This window comes from Uloborus diversus, chromosome 1 (assembly GCF_026930045.1).
Source record: "Uloborus diversus isolate 005 chromosome 1, Udiv.v.3.1, whole genome shotgun sequence".
NCBI lineage: Eukaryota > Metazoa > Arthropoda > Arachnida > Araneae > Uloboridae > Uloborus > Uloborus diversus.
Genome location: NC_072731.1, coordinates 13284943 through 13305379, shown reverse-complemented (window position 1 = coordinate 13305379; position 20437 = coordinate 13284943). Strand labels below are relative to the sequence as shown.

Genomic DNA, 20437 nt, shown 5'->3' with positions numbered 1-20437 from the left:
AGCCAGATCTTAAAATAATGAGGTTTTTTTTTTTAATAATTTTAATTTTTTTCTGATAGTTAAATTTTCCAAGTTTTAAGGTTCAATACAGACTTATTTTAGTCCCTTATTCTTAACATGGGGGTCTGTTCAGGAGTTTTCATAGGGTCCGTATTTTGGGAAAATCAAATAATTTTATGAAAAAACAAATAATTTTTCGAAACAAAAAAAATTAAAACAAAATTTCAAAATTTATATACGTACGCACAAATGTATTCGGGATAGCGCAAACTGCACTACTGAAACTGTTAGGTTCTCTTTTCTGACAAGAATATCAGTTTTGAGGTTTTTCTGGTATCTGGGTGGGGGGGGGGAGGGCAGCCTCGCCCTCAAAGAGATAGGGAGATTAGCACCATTTAAGTATCCATATTTATATACCATTCTACATTGTATTAAGGGATCGATTTTGAGGCGATTTTGTGGGCGTAATTTAAAAAACTGTAGCAATTTTTTCTATCAATTTTTTATTGATACTTGAGAAGTATAAAAATGTATAGTAGTGGGAAAAAAATTCAAAATTGAAATCAGTAGAAAGCAGCAAAGTGGGAACACAGAAGAAAAAAAAAAGGTGGTTAAGATTCCAGTCCTTCTGGTGATCTGAAACAAGAAATTAAGGTTGATTCTTTTTTTTTCACAAGGATGTAGAATTATCTGGACGTAGCTGATTTGGGAAAAAAATTTGCACAAAATGGTGTCTTTTTGAAAAAACAGGGATGAGAGTGGTCAGAGAGCCAGGGTTTCCGCTACGCTCGCATTTTTCGCATAATGCAAAAACACTATCTGAATTGCGAAAATAAAGCAATGCATTTACGCTTTTTTGCTCAAATAAAAAATAAATAAATTTTTTAAAAAAAGAAGAAATGTATGATCCTATAGAGGAAGCATGCATCTCGATAATCAACTTAATCTTTTTTAAATCTTAGTTAAGATGTTTAAACTACAATTAAGTTCAATAACTATTAGTCTTATCCAGCATTATGTCCCCACAATAACTGCTTTATTAGGAGGATGGGACTGCAACGTTCTAAACACCAATCGTGTTTTCTTTTTTATTTTATGTTTTTAAAAATAGCTGTTGTACTTATTTCTTCAAAGATGTCACAGATGAAATATGAATTGTATTTTCAACTGGAGATGAAACACACTGAGGCATTTATAAATATATGAGAATGTGTAACATTTTAACATTTTGCTAACATTTCCCCCTCAATTTTAGCTTTTATGCTAAAGAACTTTTGAACCCAACTTAAACCCTGCAGACAGCAAAAAGGAGGAAATCAAAAAAAATTTCGTAAAAGGGATGATATCCAAAACCGCATTAAAATAGAACATAGAAGCCATGATATTCAAAAATTCAATGAAGAAAAGGCTAATTTACCAGTTTTAAAGGTAATAGGTATTTAAGTATAAATAATTTTGTACAATTTGTTGCATTGTATCATTTCTTGCAAGAGTATTTATTAATAAATCTAAATTTTGAAAAAAAAAAGGCATCAATTTCTAAACCCTGATTGAACAAAAGGTTGGGAGAGTCAGAGGTCAAGCTTGGCTGCATCACACAATATTGTCAACTTTTCATATTTTTTAGAAAAAAATATATTTTTTTTTTCATTAAAAACTTTTGAGTTTATAGTGCTAAACGAGTGAAAACAAATTTTAAAATTAGGTCTGTTTGTAAAGTAAAAATTTACAACAGAGAGAAAAATCTAAAATTTCTTTATTTGGTAGAACATACTTTTCATAGTAAGAATTGAAAATAAATAAATATATATGTATATTAACGACTGGTTATCTTTTTTCTAGCATTGGAACCCAAAATTCGTCTTTAAAAACTTTCTAATATGATTTCGGAATCAAAAGAACAACTTGCAGCCACCTCATTTAATCATGAAATCTCAAAACTTTTATAACAGGCTGTAAAGCCTAAACGGTTTGAGATTCACCATAAATATTTTTTACACTTTCTTAAATACACAAAAAAAAAGTAACCATGCCAAGTTTCAATAAAACTCGAGAAAGTGGGTGCTATGCCACATTTTTTGATTGACTTTTGCATTTCTTCCAAAATAAATTAAAGAAATAAAAATATTATTGAAATAATGAATAAAATAAGCAGATATAAGGTATCATATAGTGAAAAACCACCCACCATTAAAAATAATTGAAATACTTGCAGGACAGGATGCAAAAAGATTGAAATCTCAAACGAGGCATGCATATTTCGGCGCAGCACATGTTTGACAACGTTGGCATGATTCCAAAACATACGTTTTTGGCAGATATCGTGGAGGAGGAAGATTCGAGGGAGGAAAATAAAAAAAAGAAGAAATCGAGGACCGAAAATTTTAAAAAATCGTATTTTTTTCCCGATTTTTGAGAAAAATAAATCCTGAAAGTGACAAAAAAAGGAGGAAAGGTTCTAAAAGTCAACATAAAAAGCAGGAATTCGGGCAAAAGCTGGAAAAATCTCATCCCTGAAAAAATAACGGTCATTTTTGGATCATTTTTTCAATTTTGGTAATTTTTTAAAAATAGTAAAAAAACAAAAATACAGAAACTCCTACATAGAAACAATTTTGATAGTATTGAGAAAGTCTGTGCCAAATTTGAAATAAATTGGTGCATTAGAACTTGAGATATTTAGTCAACTGTATTGAAAAAAGTAGTTTCAAGAAAAACACGTTAAAAGTTTGCAGTCTCATTTCGGGCAGTCTGAGTGGTTTAATGGCATGCTATGCTTATATTTCTTTGAACAGCCATTCCGGCCTTATACATTATTTCTTCCTATACCTCAAAAGCACCATTTTTGGCAGATCTTTCAGCCATAAGAACACTTCTACCTTCTTTGAAGCTTTGGAAGCTCGTAGCTCCGAGCGTTTGTCACGCTGTTGATCTCATTTTCTGGCTTTCTCTTTATCTTAATAAAATGAACTATAATTCCAAAACTAATTTGAATTTGCGTAAAAAAAGCATACAAAACATAAAAATTTCGAAAAATTCAATTCCCCCAGCAGATGTAAAGAGATCGCAATTTTCAAAGTGAAGGCACAAATGTAGAAAAATGGTCTATAAAATAATTTATTTTTGTTAAATTATTTTAGAATTGTATTTTAAAGGCCTATAATAAACATATCATTGATATCAAACGCCACAGTTGAAGCTAAATAAAATTAGACCATCAATTTAGCATTTAAACTTTTCACTGGTAACAGAAAACAAAATTTCACTTTAAAAAATTGAATTGTTTTCATAGAAATAAAGAAATTTTTCATTTATTTGCCACCTAATAAATTGAAGTCGGCTTGAAAAAACAGTAAAATTTGATTCTCATATTGGACACAAACAGGTTGTATTTTTCAAATTGAAGGAATTAAAAGTATAAAAACAGCAAATAAAAAAGTTTATGAAAGTAAAATTATTTTAGAATTTAATTTTAAGAGGTCTACATGATGAAAATTATTACTACCTAGTCACTGACATTTTCACCAAAAATTAGGAGCAAGGGGAAAAAATTGGGAGTAGGGGAGGAATAAAATAAGACAATATCGGATTTCCAATTTTAACACACGGAAAAATTCAGAATTCCAGAAAATTAATCATTTTCCAAAAAAATATTCAAACATTGCACTATAAAGGTGCAAATATTGCCAAGCTAGTAAAATGATAGGAATCTTTTCCAATCAAGTCACTATAAAGATTTAACCAAATGCCAATTACATGAACTCATTGTGAGTTCACCTCAGGGTTGGCTTTCTGCCGGCAGAAACTAGTTTTTGCCGTGCCAGTGGCAGAAACTGGTTATAACCGGTAAAAACCGGCAGAAACTGGCAAAAACTTAAAAGTGTCTTTAATAGCTCAAGTAATTAGTAAATGATATTTGTTTAAGTAAACTGAAAAATTAAACATCATTTCATCATTTAAAAAAATAAAATCCAGTGCTAGTGCCCTTGATTTAGTTCAGAAAGGGAATTTTCAATTGCAGAAGCTTGTAGTATTTGGATTAATTTAACGAAGGATACAAAATCATACGGGGGTGCTTAGGAAACAGGAGTGACATACAGAATTAAACGGGCATTACTGATTGTAATTTGTTCACTCATATGCTTCCTCTAAATTCTTTGAGATTGAAATTATCATGTCGCTTCCTTCAAGAAGTGGCAGAATTTTACTTGTCTAGAATTTTGTACCTAATGTTACAGCTTTGCAAAACAAATTGGCCCCATTTCTCAAAACTTATTTTTCCAGTCAAATTTTTACCACAACCCCAGTTACTACATAGTGGACCAGTTATACAATAGATGAAAGTTTCACGAACATTGCTCGCTCCTTGATGCATTGTCTGCTAGCTCTTCTGTTTTAGGAATATTCTAACATTTCTCATTTGTGTGTAGTAAATTGAGAACCTGTTTAGATTTTTGAAACCACCTTTTCTAAGAGGCAATTGCAGGGTCCAAACAATGTAACATTTGATTTTTAATTGTGATATAAAATTACAGTACTTTGGTTAACAATTAATTCTTTTTTCCATGCATTTTCTGTTGTATATCAAGAATTAATTTTTCATTTTGTGAGTTTTTGCCAGTTTCTGCCGCAAAGTGGCAGAAAGTAGTTTTTGCCATGCCGGTTTTAACCAGTTTCTACCAGTGGTTTTAACCGCATCGGCAGAAACTTGCCAACCCTGGTTCACCTTGAACTTTCTACAGTCATTTCAATAATACATAAACATTTTTCTTAACAATTTTGAAAAAAATTAAGGCGGTACATTTTGCAAAATTTTATATTTACTTCAATTAAAATACCTTCTTTTCAAGCCATAATCATGTTGCATATCATTGAAAAGGCTGTTAAATGACACTTGCTTCAGGTCTCTATCTTAATTAGAAAATATTCTAGGTCATTTCGAAAATTGGGCCATTCACCTGTTTTGATAAACATTTGGTACTTTTACAGAACTTTACTTCTTTAGAACGGTTTCGTATTTTTTTTCTTTTAAATACATTTTTCTATGTCTATATAAACTTTCTCTGTACCAAATTTTATTTGAGAGATTGCAGTAAAATCACTGTGTTAATTTGAATCGGAATGACCCAACACTATTGTAAAGTTATACATATCATCTACAAATAGAGTGCTAAGTATGGCATGCATTTTTTAGTTTTGAGTAAAAGGAGTGTGCAAACAGAAAATTTGAGTTAACCAGGGGTCTGCCCAGAGGAAATTTGGGTCCATTAACGGATCCTTCCCAAAAATCCAATCAACCAAACGGACCTTTCACAAAATCCTGATCAACCAAAGCGGGCCCTTCACAAAATTCTGATGAACAAAATCGGATCTTTCACAAATTGTTTATTGAAAGAGCAAATCTCAAATCAAAATAGCGCAGCATATTTCCGTGTGTAAAAACAATAATGTTTGGAACCTTTTTCAAAGTTAAACTAAAGGAATCAACTTATACAAATCTGTTAATTTTGCAAAAAAAAAAAATTGCACTTTTGTAATGCTTCTGCAAGCCATAAATTACTACATAATGCTTCTTGCTGGTTTCTTTGAAAGAAATTAACAGCTGAAAGTCAATTTAGTTTATAATTTTGCTTTTGTTTTATGCAGGGGTGTTGGTATAAATTTCTCTGAAAAAACATCTACCTTCTCTTAATAGGCCCCGCTCATGATTTAATAAACAATAATACACAGAGAAATGAACTGCAAAGGATGGTAGGTGTGGGAAGAAAATGTGATCGCTTCAGATAGGGTTACCAACTTCAAACTTATTGCCACTTAGCATCTGGCGGTGCGATGTTTAACTGTTATTTTGCAATAATATTATATGGGTCTGATTTTTCAATGCTAAAAAAAATAATTAACTTTAAATTTTAAATAAACTCTTTTATTTATCTTTTTTTTTCTTTAGATGCCTACATTTTTAAAAACACAATCTTTTTACATCCGATATGAAAATCATATTTTAGTCTTTTTTCAAGCTAACTTCGCTTTATTAGGATGCAAATAAATGAGAAGTCTCTATTTTTGTAAAAATGCTTACTTCAAGTTTTTAAAGCAGAATTCCATTTTCTTTTATGAGTCAAAAATTAAAATGCTAAACCAATGGTTTATTATACATATATATATATATATATATATATATATATATATATATATATATATATATATATATATATATATATATATATATATTTGCTTCAACTGTGCCCAGATATTAATGATATGTTTATCATAGGACTCTAAAATGCAATTCTAAAGTAATTTTATTAAAAATATTTATTTTACAAGTAGTTTTTATACTTTTAATGCCTTCATTTTGAGGATTGTGATCTCTTTGCATCCGCTATGGGAATCTGATTTTTCGAATTTTCGATGTATAGTACGCTTTTTTAAGAGGTAAACAAATAAAATGTTTTTTTTTATTTTTGTAAAAATCACGGAGTTTATAAGTTTCCAACGAAATTCTGAGCTCTTTAACAGTGTCTTGATTCAAAAAGTTGAATGCTGAACCCCTGCCTGAATTTCTTTGTTACAATTATTTTAAACAATATACATATAACATTTCTAGTATAATTTACCATCATGTACAGGGTGGCGACAGGAACAGGAAAAAAAAGTTCCCTGACTTTTCCCTGATTTCCCTGATTAAATTCACCAAATTTCCCTGATTTACGATACCAATGATAATGGTTTCCTTTCTTTGCCCTACTGAAAGGCATTGCATATTAAATAAAATGCAGTGTTTAAAACGGTTTAAGCTGTTAATTAAAATAATTTTTTGAAAAGATGCTCCTTTTTTTTTGGTAAAAATAGTTATTAAATTATCAACCGAGAAATATTATAGGAAATCTAAAACAAATACTTCACTTCCAGGAACCAGTTAACATAAGAATTCTAAAAGAACTTATTAAAACCACTCTTAAAGACATATCTAATAATGATAAAACTAAAAAATTTAAATGGAAATAATCTTGAACTGAACTTTTAAGTAGTATAATTGTTACTGCAAGAGTAGCAAGTGATAGTTAAAGTATAGAAGTAATGTAGTTTTACTAACGTAAAAAATACTGCACCGTGTGCAGGTAAACGGCAGTATCTGCAGAAATTAGTTTTCGAGATATTTGATAATCTGAAGTAACAGGGAATAATAACATGGCAAAAAAAAAAGTCAAAATTAATTTTAGTAATTAAATTAAAAATGCCAAGTGATAACTTTAAAGATTTTTTCAGCATTAATTTAAAAAATAAAAATCCTTTCTTGAAATCGTGATATATTAGTATGCTAATTACTTCAAGACAATAATAAGTAAAAGCAAGGGAGCAAAGTCATTAATGACGGCTTTCTCTTTGCCTGTTGGGTTGTTTATTTTACATAGCATGGAATGCGTGAAGGAAAATTTAAGCTAAGTAAAATAAACAACTTTACAGACACAGAATCAATCTTAAAAAGCTCATCCTTAGATTTAATACTTTGACCTTGAGGAAAAAAGATGCACAAATATTCAGCACTGTATAATCGTACCTCATTAATTTTACTTTCTTAAAACAAATAATTGGCGAAAAATTCTTAGGGAACCAAAGTACTTCATTTTGCAAGGGAATTTTTTTTTTTTTTTTTCATTTGATCAATTTTCCCTGATTTTTTGTTATTTTTTCAAAATTCCCTGATATTTCCCTGATTTTTCCCTGAGTGATAAAGTTCCCTGACTTTTCCCTGATCTACCTGATTTCCCTGATCTGTCGCCACCCTGATGTAGAATGATAAATAAATAATGATACTTGAGGGGTGCCCATCTCCCAGAGAGCCATGCCGCCTCCCCCCTCAAATACTCGAAAAACACTCAAGAATGATATTATCAACAGAAAAGAGGGAACACACTCAACTTTAAGTGTCAATAATGCAGCTTGCGCTATCTCAAAATTCTAAAAATTCATTTTTACAAAAAAATTCTTTTTTTTTTTTGCAAAATCGTTTGATTTTTCACAAAATTTTAGGTTTAAAAAAAAACGGACCCTGTGAAAAATACCTGACAGACCACCTGTTAACATTCTTAAGAAAATATCATACTTCTTTACTTCATGCAAGGAAGTAAAAAGGACAGTTAAATCCTTCAATCTATAACTGTACAAAATTTTCAAATGTACTTACCACTTCACAGCAAGATTTTGAACCTCTCCATTTTTATCTTCAAGAAGTTTCAACAACATTTTAACTACCTGCATGAGCAATATAAATATGTATACCACTTTAATAATAGCACAAGGTCTACTTTAATGTTACAAAATAAAGCAAAGTTTACTTACTTTTCTTTCACTATCATCATCAAGTTTTATCGAATCCTTCTGTAACTCAACCATTAAATCATTTGTAGCCATAAAACGAAAATCTTTATCGCTCGATGTCATCTAAATAAAACATCGGATTTTATTCATCAGTAAAAAACAATTCAAAGAAATTTTAACATTTGATAAAATAAATTATTTAAATATAATATTGAAAATAAAACACTTGGCAAAACTGTTTTTAATTCCTAACTAGCTGCTTGGCCCGGCTTGCTTGGTCTAACTTGAAAATAAAAGTTATGTCGCATGACAGGTGTTCAACAATCAAGCTTCAATTAGAGAAAGAAAAACAAAAATACTGTAACATTTCCTGTCAAAATAATGATTCTTAAATTTTGTTGATGACAAATCTTAAACCAACGAATAAATTAAGAATTCTATTTGTTCATAGGCAAGATAAAGAAATGGCAGCAGAGCTTTCTTCTGAATGATTTTATTCATGCTATTTGAAACCGAGCTCATTGACAAACGATACATTTTCTATTTGATTTTGATTTCCGAGTAGGCTTAAATGCTTATAACTTTTTTCTTGGTGATTTCATGGTCTCGGTTTTCTTTGAAATTCAAAAGAAGTAAATCAACTTGAGGGGTATTTTTGCGAGCTTACGAATGAGACTTAAATTAAGAAAATCTAATAAGTATTTCGGGTAGAAAGAGCCATTTAATGCTTTTTTCAGGTTCCTAAATTAAAATTTGATTGGTTTGATTCTTTTTTGGTGTTCAAAATCCCCTTACGCTCCTTCTCAGGTGCCCAAGAACCTTCCTGCCAAATTTGCTTAAGATTCAACATAAACTATGGATTAGTATAAGGCAGTGCTTCTCAACCTTTTTGACTTTACGGCAGACATGATAGTTGGCTCGATTTTAGCGGCACACTGAACCAGATTTCATACGTCAGTATAAGCAGTATTTTCCTCATTTGCTAGTCAAGGAAGAGAAAAAAAAACAGTGCTTCCATATGGATATAAATATTTGAAATCTTTTAATTATTTCAGTTTCTTTAGAAATTGATGCAACATCATGAATTTTAGTGCTCATTACGGCCAGCAAGTCAAAAACTTTTACTTAACAAGACTGCAACACTTGTGCCTGTCTTGAAAGACAGTAGCGCTTTTTATTCACCTTTATATTGTGTAGAGTTGCAGGGAAATTTTAATTCGAGAATGTAGCCACAATATTTTTGTTCGTCTTGAAATGTGTTAATGCTAATAATCCCACGTCCATGTCACAAATATTCATTCTTAGCGTACTCTTTTTACTAACTACAGGTTTTCATAGGCACTTCGCTGACCCCCAGTTTTAAGAAGTTCCTGAGGTTTAAATATTTTTCTCATGCCTTCAAAGAAAGCTCCTTGCTGATGCGTCATTGGATCACCAACCCAGTTGTATTCTTCTATGCCAGTCGGCTAGAAGTAGTGCTTGAACTTTGTTCTGAATCATGGCCAAATGTTCTGGCACCACATTCAATAGATTTTCTTTCAGGATATGTTAACTGGTCTATTTGCGCATACCCAGTGAGTCATGTTCTAATTCCTCTCTCTACAGCAGAATTTTTGATTTCAACCCATTTAGCTTATCATACATATAAACAGAATCTCTTTCCGCATCCCTGTATTCTTTGATTCAGTTTGCCAAGCTTCTTAAAAATATCAGCCATGTACCCTTGTTTTACCAAACAATATTTGTCTTGTAACAAATTAGTATGTTTCGTTTCGTAGTGAAACAACAGAAATTAGTATCTCGTCGCCCAACTCCAAAACTATTGGCTCTTTTCTTAACTTCGCTTCTCAAAAGTCAGCGAACTTTAGGGTGATTAAGTAGGGAGTTGTAATATGCCCCACATAATAAAAACAATTCAGAAACGTTCCTCGAAAATGATGGGCAGTTGATGTGCCAAATTTCTGCAAGCAACATAGCTTGCAAACAACAGGAACATTTTCTATTATTTAGTATCCTTCCTGAAATTACCCTGTACTCTTTCTGAAATACTGAGTAATCTCCTGGTTAAATTCAGTGGCATCACTGGAAGCTTCAGAGAAAACTTTGACAGGTTTAATAACAGCTTGGCACATTCTAGCTTTGAAAAGAAAGCTCTAAAGCATTATTGCAATCATGGTCAAAGCTAAGGCAAAACTGGATGCAATTATTATAAATCTAACTCACCTGGAATTTTTGCAAAGCTATGGAATCCAAAGACCTACTCGCTCTCATTGGGAGCATAGTCAATCTGGACGCTGAAGCCAATACTTATTAAATATGCTCAGTTAATCTTCATACTGGTAGTGGAAAATATTTTTCATAGCAGCGATAAGTCTGCATTCGTGCAACTTGTAACGATCCAGGAAACGTTTTGACAAAAATACTTGATTTTTTTCACACACAGGAAGTGGATAAAAACTTGCGAAATCTCGAAACGTTTCACGGAAATTATCAACGATTCGGCAGGATTCGCTGATATATATCATGATATATATCGGTCTATATATATCATGATATATATCACGATATATATCCGATATTTATTTGTAAAATATCATGATTTTTTGATATTTTCGACATTTATTTTTTCAAAGTACGATATTTGCGATATAAAAATTAAATGCATTTATCATACTAATATATATTTTTTAATTAAATAATCCAAAGTAATACATTCATGTAACATATTAATGTATCAATATAATGTAAATAATATAATCTTCCTTCTTTATTTTCCATTCATAAAATTATTGGTAATGTAGCAATTTTAATTGGTCAGAAAAGAAAAAGAAATTATGGATGTGTACTGACTTATGCATATTTTTAGCCTACTTTCCCAGTAAAAGTCAGAGAAAGAAGAAAAAAGCATGAAAGAAGGCTTAATGCATCTTAAAAATATCCCGAAAAACAAAAAAAAAGTCAAGAATAAATAAAATAGATAAATATTGAAAAATTAAAAATTGGAAAGTAGGGTATTGAGATGGGAAAAAATGTCTGTCCCCCCTAATAACTTTTGAATGAATAGTCCGATTCGAACGAATTTTTTTTTGTTAGAAAGATTTCCGCGAGGACATCTTATTCCCATAATTCATTTTTTTGATTTGAACACTTTTTCCTTCAATTTTGAACAGTTCAAATCTCTTAACATTAGCACCTACGGGGAAATTCAAGGCAATTCCGAACTGTGAGGCTAATTTGCTTCAAACAAACTTTGTAGGAAAAAGCTTTTGATGAAAAACTTGTATATAAAATATCTTTTTGATTTGAACAATTTTCCGTTCAATTTTGAACAGTTCAAATCCCTTAACATTAGCGCCTACGGGAACACTGAAAGTCAATGTAGATTCCGTACTTGAAGGCGGATTTACTTCTAACAAATTTTGTTGGAAATTGCTCTTGACGCCAAACTCCAGACTTCGTCTCTGAGAATTTAGGGGCACTTGACTCCGACTCCTGTGCCCGACAATTAACCGAACACCGACTCCCCGACTTCGTAGCTTTGGCAAAAAATTATACACGGAGGACAAATGACCGACTCCGATTCTTAGATATTCGACTCCGACTCCTTTACCCCAAAATGAGATTGACTCCGCAGCTATGGTTTTAACTGTGAAATAATTATTGCTGATACGACTTGTTTTTATTTTCACGCTAAAGTTTTAATTTAGGCATTCAGTTTTCGGCGAATAAACTCGAAGTCATTTATGTTTCTACACAAAGATATGCGCAGACGATTTTTTTTTTTTTTTGAAAATGAAAAGTATTTCTCTAAGTTGACATTTTATTATTTGTATTTATTTTGGTAAGTGCATTAATTCATTTTAAAATTATTTTTGACAACAGGGGAAAAAAACGATTTTTTTTGATATGATGTATTTATTTTAATGAGCTTATTAATTTTAATTATTATTTTTTCATTTTGAAAGCTGTTAAAGATTTTTTTAATGGAAAAAAGTGTATTAGCTGCTTTGTTTAAAAGTTGCTGCTATTTTATTTGTTCCTTTTTTTTACGCATCTAATTTTTTTTAGACTAGTGAGGAATATTTTATTCCTAGAAATCAGCTTAAAGTATTTTAAAAATATGTTTGAAAACATTTACGATTTTAGCTATTTTTGAGAATATTGATCAGGTACTAGAAAGTAGTATGAGTATACGGGAAAGTAGGCTCGTCTAGTTCGTGACAGAACTTCTTGTTTATTTCTGAAATATATAAAATTTGTAAAAGTAGTTGACCGAAGAAAAATGTGTAAAGCATCTAATGCTTAAGTAATTCAATTAAAATTAATAGATATGTATCAGTTATGCTATATTTTATTTCTAATAGCAGGGGTCGATCCAGCGCTAAATTGGGGCCGCTTTGCGGCCCCTTCACAAAATTCTGCATGGCAAAAGCAGCCCCATTCACAAAATTCCGCGTAGCAAAAGCGGCCCCGTTCACAAAATTCCCCATCGCAAAAGCAGCCCCATTCACAAAATTCCACGTCGTAAAAGCAGCCCCTTCACAAAAATTTATAAAAAGGCAGCCTTTTCACAACATTTTATAACTTCAATTGTGTACGCATCTACGCCGAAGCCTACCCTTCTTCCATTTGTTTGCCTGCTGAGTGAGGTGTTTTTGCTTGAGAGCGTCAAGGTGGGGACGGGAGAGGAACGCTTGTGATTGGTGGCTAGCCAAAATCCAAGAAAAATAATGAGCACGTGATCAAGAATTGCTTCAATAATTTTCTGCTGTTCCATGAGTGCGAAATGAAGACTGACTTATTTCACACCACGGCAAATTTATCGCCTATATTCTGTTGGTTTGATTTGCTTCAATGACCAAATACTTCTGAATTAAATATTCCTTTGAATCATTGTAACTTTCAATTGTGTTTTAGTTGAATGCATCCTTCATTTATTTATCCATATTATTTTGTCAAATTATGCACTTTTAATTCTCAAAATTAACTGCAAATTGAAACCTTGCCAGTTGCAGATCTTCTAGTTTTTTCCCCTCTTTCTTTTTTTTTTTTAAATTTTTTAATATTCTCCTGTTTTTTCAATTTCTTTCTATTTCCTTCAGTTTATTTTGAAAAAGTTTAAGGTTCATAGTTGGGGGGTTATCTTACGGAACGGACGAGCAAATTTTCTGAAAATTATTCCCGAACGAAGGTTAAAAAGAACACTTGAAAATCTTATATTTTCCTTTTTTTAATCAATTGCATAGAAATTCACATTGAATACTGGCGCATGCTGATGCAAATCGTATTGTATGGCAATTAATTAAATCCTGTTAGAGTATGAGTGACTAAGTGGGAAACGCCGAACAACCGATTGGCGACATTCCCTGTAGTCTGTAGTTGATACTGTCCGTTCTCGAAAGCTCACTTGACACGATTGCATTTAATGAAAAAAAAAAGGTGTGATTAGGCCAGGGGTACCCACTTTTTCTCATATTCTTTAGTTTAAACGTTTCTCGATCTTTTTTTGACACTCGGACTGGTAAAACTTCGTCAAAAAATTTCACGGACCGGTAGAAATTTTTACTTTTTTTTCACTAAAATAAACTAATCTGTTTTGTCGCTTTTTTTTTTAAACAAATGCCAGAAAGAAAAACCTTCTACTTAAAATAAACTTACAAAAGTTAATTGTAAGATTGTTTTTAATAACTTACACACTTTGAATGTAAAAATAAAGCGCAGCTAATTTGTGTAAATTTTCATAAGCGAATCAATCTTGGAGAGAAACCATAAAACGTATGCCAAGTAACGGATATATTAATGCATAAAATATTGTATAAAATTAGGAATAAAAATAAAATAAGAAAATTTTATTTCATTGGAAATGGGTATAATTCTTCGAGGACCGGTGAAATTTTCTCACGGACAGGTGTCTGCGGAGAATTGCTGGTTTAAAATGCATTATTCATTTTATCTTTCCTGCTATTTTTCTTGTAGACTGTATGTGTAGAAGCAAAAGATAACTTCCAAAGTCACGCTACTTTGAGCGTACAGCATACAGTAAACCAAAAGAATAATGGCATTATTACTTTTTTTTTTTTTTTTTGTAGTTTAATTCTTAGACTCCTTTTTTTATTGATAAAATACAATGCCAGCTGAAAAATATCGTCAGTCATTCTATTTAATCTTGCTGTCTTCTTAAAATAAATATGAAACTTTAAAATGAGCAATTTCGCAATTTTATAACGTATGTCCGCTAATGCAACGGGAACAGCGCGCAAAAGAAGTTTTATTGAGTGGGATTTTATAAAAAGTTGCGGGAATCGCGTAATCTGCAGACGATAATTTTTTTTAAAAACTGCAAACGATAAATTTAAAAAATGTGGTAATTGTGTATTATTCCAGTTCGTTTTCTTTCTCGGTATTAATTTTTCATTTGTAACAGATCATTTGCGATCCAGGAGCGCAGACGATATTTTTCGTAGTTAGCTTGTTCGCACCTTTGCCTTTCTGAAGTGGACATTTTTTAGGCGCATCAAAGAATAAGTTGTCATTCTATTCGATTATAATTTGTGTTTTGCAAAATATTTCGTTACATTTTTAGCGGATAATGAAGCGCTGGAGATTAGCAGCCGCAATAATCTCAGTTTGGAGAGATCGCTTTTTCGTTGAAAATTATTCTTCAAGAAATTAAAATATGAAACGAGGACGTCCTGCAACGGGAGGTACCTCCAGAAATTCTACATATTATGTTGAAAAATTTCGCTCTTCAAACGTTGGGTCCCAAAATATTGTGAATTTCTTCAAGTCAGCAATTAACAACCCCGATAAAATCGCTACCACCACTTCATCATGCAGTAACAGTAACGCAAATGTTTCCGTTTCGGAGGACTCGGGAAATGCGTTAAAAGATAGTACATCAAATGACAGTGGGGGCAGTTAGCGAAAGTATAACGATTTTTGAAACAGAAAATACTGGAAGTGAATCTGGAGCAACTTCAACTGATGATGATATTGAGATTGAGCCATCAAATAATGATTCAAGCATTGTATTTGAGAGTACAAATGGAAATAAGAAGCATGCAATAAATTAAAAGTACATTGCAAATTATGAAAAGGTGTATAGCTGGCTTTACTATAGTTATTCAGCTAATGGTTTTTTGTGCAAAATATGTTCATCTTTCACGAATATTAGTGATTCAAACAAACCTTGGGTAAATATTGAAGTTGATATCTAGAAAAGCCGTCACCCTATAGAGTTATAGAGTTTTAAAAAAACATGAGTCAGCAAAAATCACAGAGAGGCTGTCAATATACAAAAATCTAGTGCAAAGAAGGAATTCTTAAAAAAATCTGAAAGTGCAGAGATTGGAAATGAAGCCAAAAAAAAATTAACAGAAAATTGATTGGTAAGTTTATTCAAATTTTGTACTTTATAAACAAGAAGCAATGGGCCATTTCTGAGAATTTTGAATCTCTAGTTAGATTTTTGGGGTTAAATTTAGATGACAATGAAATAAAAAAAAACATTTGCTAACTTGTGGTATAGCTTGACCACGAAAAGAAGGCGGATGACCTTGAAGCAAAAACGTCATTTGTATTATTTGTTATTGTTTTGGAATAGATAGGATTAGCGAGACGATGCCTATTCCGTGCTTTCTGACAGATTCTACCTATTACAAATGATACAAATGATGTTTTGCTTCAAGGTCATGCGCCCTCTTTTCGTGGTCAAGCTTTAAGAATGCCACGTATTTATCCCACATTTCAGTTCAAAACATTTATCTTTGAAAATACCGAAATTCCGTTGTTTTCAGGAAAATCCTAAATTTTACTTTGATTATGCAATATATATTTAGTATTAATTTGTGTTGAGTTTCAAAATCAAATTCTAAAATAACTTTACTTAAAATAAATTCTTTTATATGCTGTTTTTATATTTTTATTTTTTTGAAGATCTTGATTTCCTTACATTCGCCATAGTAAACGAATTTTTCGCATTTTTGATGTTAACTGTACCTTGTTAAGAGGCAAACAAATAAAATTTCTTTATATATTTATTAACATCATTAAATTGCAAAGTTTTAAACGAAATACCTACTCTGTACGAACGTCAAATATCAAAAAATTAAACGCTGAATTCTAGTGCAGTATTATTTTGGGTTTTAATTACTTTTAAGTTTTTCAAACACATACATGGCACCTTTAATGAGTATTTCACTTCTGTGTTAAGAAATATGTGATACCTTTGAGTCTGTTCATATTGTATTTATTACTAGTTATCATTACATTCAGCAGCATGTGCAATTTTCATTGCTCTAAAAGTATTTGAGAGAGGCAAACAGGAAATCTGTTGTGAGACTTTCACCTTAAGAAAGTATGCCTTGCAAATGTACATTTGTAAAAAAAACAATAAATGTAATGTATGTGTTAAATTACGAATAAAATGTTAAGGGTGTTACTTCCCCTTAGCGCATTTTCTCTTAAGACAGCTTTCAGGTATTCTTCAAAAACTTGCAATTACCCCTGAAACCTGTCTAGGGCTTTTCTATAACGATACGACAGCTAAAAATGCTTTTATATAATCTTTTCCAAGAAGAAAATCACGAGAAGGTCTTTTTTACCAAAAATAAAGAAAATTCACAAAAATATTTTGCTTTTTCACAAAAATAAAGAAAATTCACAAAAATATTTTGCTTTTTCACAAAATGGGGACCCAAAAAATAAAACCTGGATCGACCCCTGAATAGATTAAATGATGACATTTTAATAATGATTGTAAACATAATTTGTACTTATGTCATTCAAAGTATATAAATTTTTATATAAAATACATATTTATGATTACAAATAATGAAGGAAACAATTTTAAAACTGATGCACTATAGTAATAACATAAGAAAAAACAGCAGTGATTTGAGGGAGCAGTTACTATTTAATGACTTAATTTTGTGTTGATTGAAAATATCAGATATATATCAAAGAATCGGATATTTTCGATGTTTTCGAAAATATGATATTTTTGAACCCTGGATCCAGGAAATATTTTGACAAAAATACTTGATTTTTACACACAGGAAGTGAATAAAAACTTGCAAAATCTCGAAACGTCCCACGGAAATTAACAGTAATTTTTCGGAATTTTTTTACAGTGCAGAAAGTGCAATGATATGTGAATTAAGTGATCTTGATTGTATTATGAGGATTTTTACAGCTTTAACCATGGCTGACTTCAGCTAATATGGCATATTGTTTGCCAGAAGAGGTTCAGGATGAGGCAAACTGATTTGAACACTTGGATTTAGATTTTTCACATTTAATATTAACTCTTCGATATTTTCCATAATTACGACTGCTTCATCACTGCAAGCGCATTTGCAGTTGTAACACTAGATCCCGTTGCTTTTTATTTATTTATCTCCAACATGTATTTTCTAATATCATCTATTATGTCATTAATTCGTCACCTGGTAGCATTGTCTGAAATTGGCACTCTGACCATCTCATAAAAAGCATCAGAACCTATCGTTTCCAATACAATTTCTTTTCATGCTGGAAAAATTAATTTGTCACTGTTGGTATGCAATTTTCAATGTAATTTGACAGTTAATTGAAACAGCAACATTATATCTGATCTCTTGCGCAGGTAAAAAACATTTCTGTTCTTTTTCTACAACTCCAAAACTACTGAAGCATACTAAGGAACTTGATGCGGCACACCAGATGAGAAGCACTGGTATAGGAAACAGATAATTATACAGATAAGTAATAAGCAGGGTAGGGTTTTAGACTGTCCAAAACTGGTTTAGGAGAAGACAGGTGGTCCAAAAATATGCTAAAGGGCAAAATCAAAGTAACGGACGTACCATTTGCAAGAAAAATACAACAATTCAAGATGTTTTCTAGCTAATTTATTGATTTGCTGGTTAAAATTTTGGCATCTTTAGAGCAAGCCTAACATTTTCTTTCACCCCGTACAAGTTTTTACCCTCATGCATAAAATAAATCTGAGAACTATACATTTTTGAGAATGGTAAAGAATGTACTATTTTTGGACAAGACTTTCAATAGAAGGCTAGTGTTGATCAAAATTCTCTGATTTACTACATCTCACAAGTGAAAAAATATTTTTCTTAAGGGGACTTAAGGGTACTATGATCAGAAAACAATCAAAACATTTTAGGATTTTTTTTTTTTATTATAATGGAAAAAAATATTTTGTGTTGGTAACGGATATTAGGAAAAATTATTATTTTAGCAGGGAAGTGGAATCTTGGAACAGCTTACTGGAAGAGGTGGTAATGAGCAAGGGAGTAGATAGTTTTAAGAGGGCCATTGATCTTCACTAGGGATTGTAAATTGACTAGGACCAGCCTAGCTGAGCCCAGAGCCTGTTGCTGGTTATCACTTTTGTATTTGTATTCATAAAATACATAAATCACATCTTGTTTTTAAGAGTACCAAATATTTTTCTGCTATTTCTTTCAAAATAACTCTAAAGTAGTAACAAGTGGCACAATGCTTTTTAACTGAAAATATTTCATAAAATTTATAATGTATTCAGCACTTAAAATATTTTATCATTTCTTTTACTTGAAACTGTGTGAAGAATATTTACACAGGAGTTCAACCTGTTATCTACACTTATTTTACTCATATTACGACTTTATTTATGCAAAAACAACAGTAAATTAATAATGATTAGGTAAATTTTTCAGCACAAAGCAAATGATGGGTTAGTTATAAACTAAGTAAATAGGTATGGAATAACTCAGAAAGATAAACTGACATTGAAGGAATAGTGAACCTTTTTTTAGAGTATAAGAAATAAAAGTTATATTTGTAAATAAAAGTTTATATTTGTATATTTTGAGAAATGAGACTTATTTTAATATTAACGTTTAAATGAACTTTTACAAGAACTAAAATGTTAACAAGGGGAGCAATCGAGCAATCATTACTTTTCTTCCAAGAATTTCTTTCAATTTGCGGAAGAAGAGCTTTCTAAACAAAAGGTTTTTAAATGTACACTTGAAAAAATGATCATTTCAAGCAACACGTATCAAAACTTGAATGCCTGCTTTTTTTTCTGAATTTTCCTAATCATGTATCAAAATGGATTCACCTTTTCTTTTTTGGTAAGAAGAAGAAAATAAAAATTCATTTAAAAATTCAGAGAAAACATAGCTTGAATAAAGATAAGCGAATTAGCATTGCTTGTGTAGAAAAGACGAAAGTGAAAACTGAGGAGTATCAGACAGTTTAGTATGGTTTACCTTTTCAAGTAAATTTGCGATATGATACGAAACGCTAGCCATGATTGAAATTTTCTTAATTTTGTATTAACAAAACACAGAAACAACTTAGAAATTCCAGCCTTTTTCATGCGGTTGTTCGAAACTATTTATATTGTTGCCAAGTTTGTTTTGTTCAGAGTAAAATTTATGCATTAAAGTTGTTATTCTTGAGGAGTAGTAAAAGAACACAATATCGCACATCTTTTCAGTCATTATTAGTTTGCAGGGAAAAGTTTCTTATTTTTCTTTACTTATCTCATCTCTTTCATATATAAATTCCGTTTCTTATCATTTTCTTGAACAATGCAAAGGAGAGCTCTAGATTACGTCCAAATTTCTTTTCCGTCTGTTTTAATGTAAGGTAGGGCTGAAATATTTTCAAGTTATTTAAAAATACTAATGAAAGTTTATAAAATTGAACCTTTGAAACAAATTGACCAGCATCAGTACGTTAGAGCTCAGTACTTAAATAAAAAAAAATGCAATGCAAGAGAAGTTCCGCACATTTTTACAGTTTTGAGCAAAAAAAATTAAAAAGTAGGGAGGAGGAGAAGACGAGCATAAAATCACACCCTGGCATTTCATTTAAGCTTTAAATTCTGACTTTTAATTATTTTTAAAGCTTAGAAAGAAGCGTTAAATATGACGTCATGAAATGTTCAGAAAATGAAACAGGGAGGCTAAAAGAAGGAGCCTCACCTCCTTTGGCAGCGGGGCGAAAAAGTGACCGGATTATTCCATCGCCAATGGTGGCGCTAGTGGTCCATCTCTCGCAGTTCGCTCGCCTGATTTAACCGACCCCGAGTATTCGACTGGGTGGATGCCGGCAGTTAGCTAGT

The 20437-nt window shown here is 31.4% G+C and overlaps 1 protein-coding gene across 1 annotated transcript in view; it reads right to left on the bottom strand.

Annotated features, from left to right (window-relative positions):
* Nucleotides 1-19707, bottom strand: part of LOC129228028 (cullin-associated NEDD8-dissociated protein 1-like) — a 112844-nt gene extending 93137 nt beyond the window's left edge. Inside the window, exons 1-3 of the mRNA XM_054862658.1 lie at nucleotides 19578-19707; nucleotides 8344-8445; nucleotides 8189-8256 (exon numbers count right to left, since the gene is read on the bottom strand). Coding sequence (XP_054718633.1) covers nucleotides 8189-8256; nucleotides 8344-8445; nucleotides 19578-19619 — 212 coding nt within the window. The 5' untranslated portion in view covers nucleotides 19620-19707. The remainder of the gene's footprint in view (nucleotides 1-8188; nucleotides 8257-8343; nucleotides 8446-19577) is intronic.
* Between the last annotated feature and the right edge of the window lie 730 nt (nucleotides 19708-20437).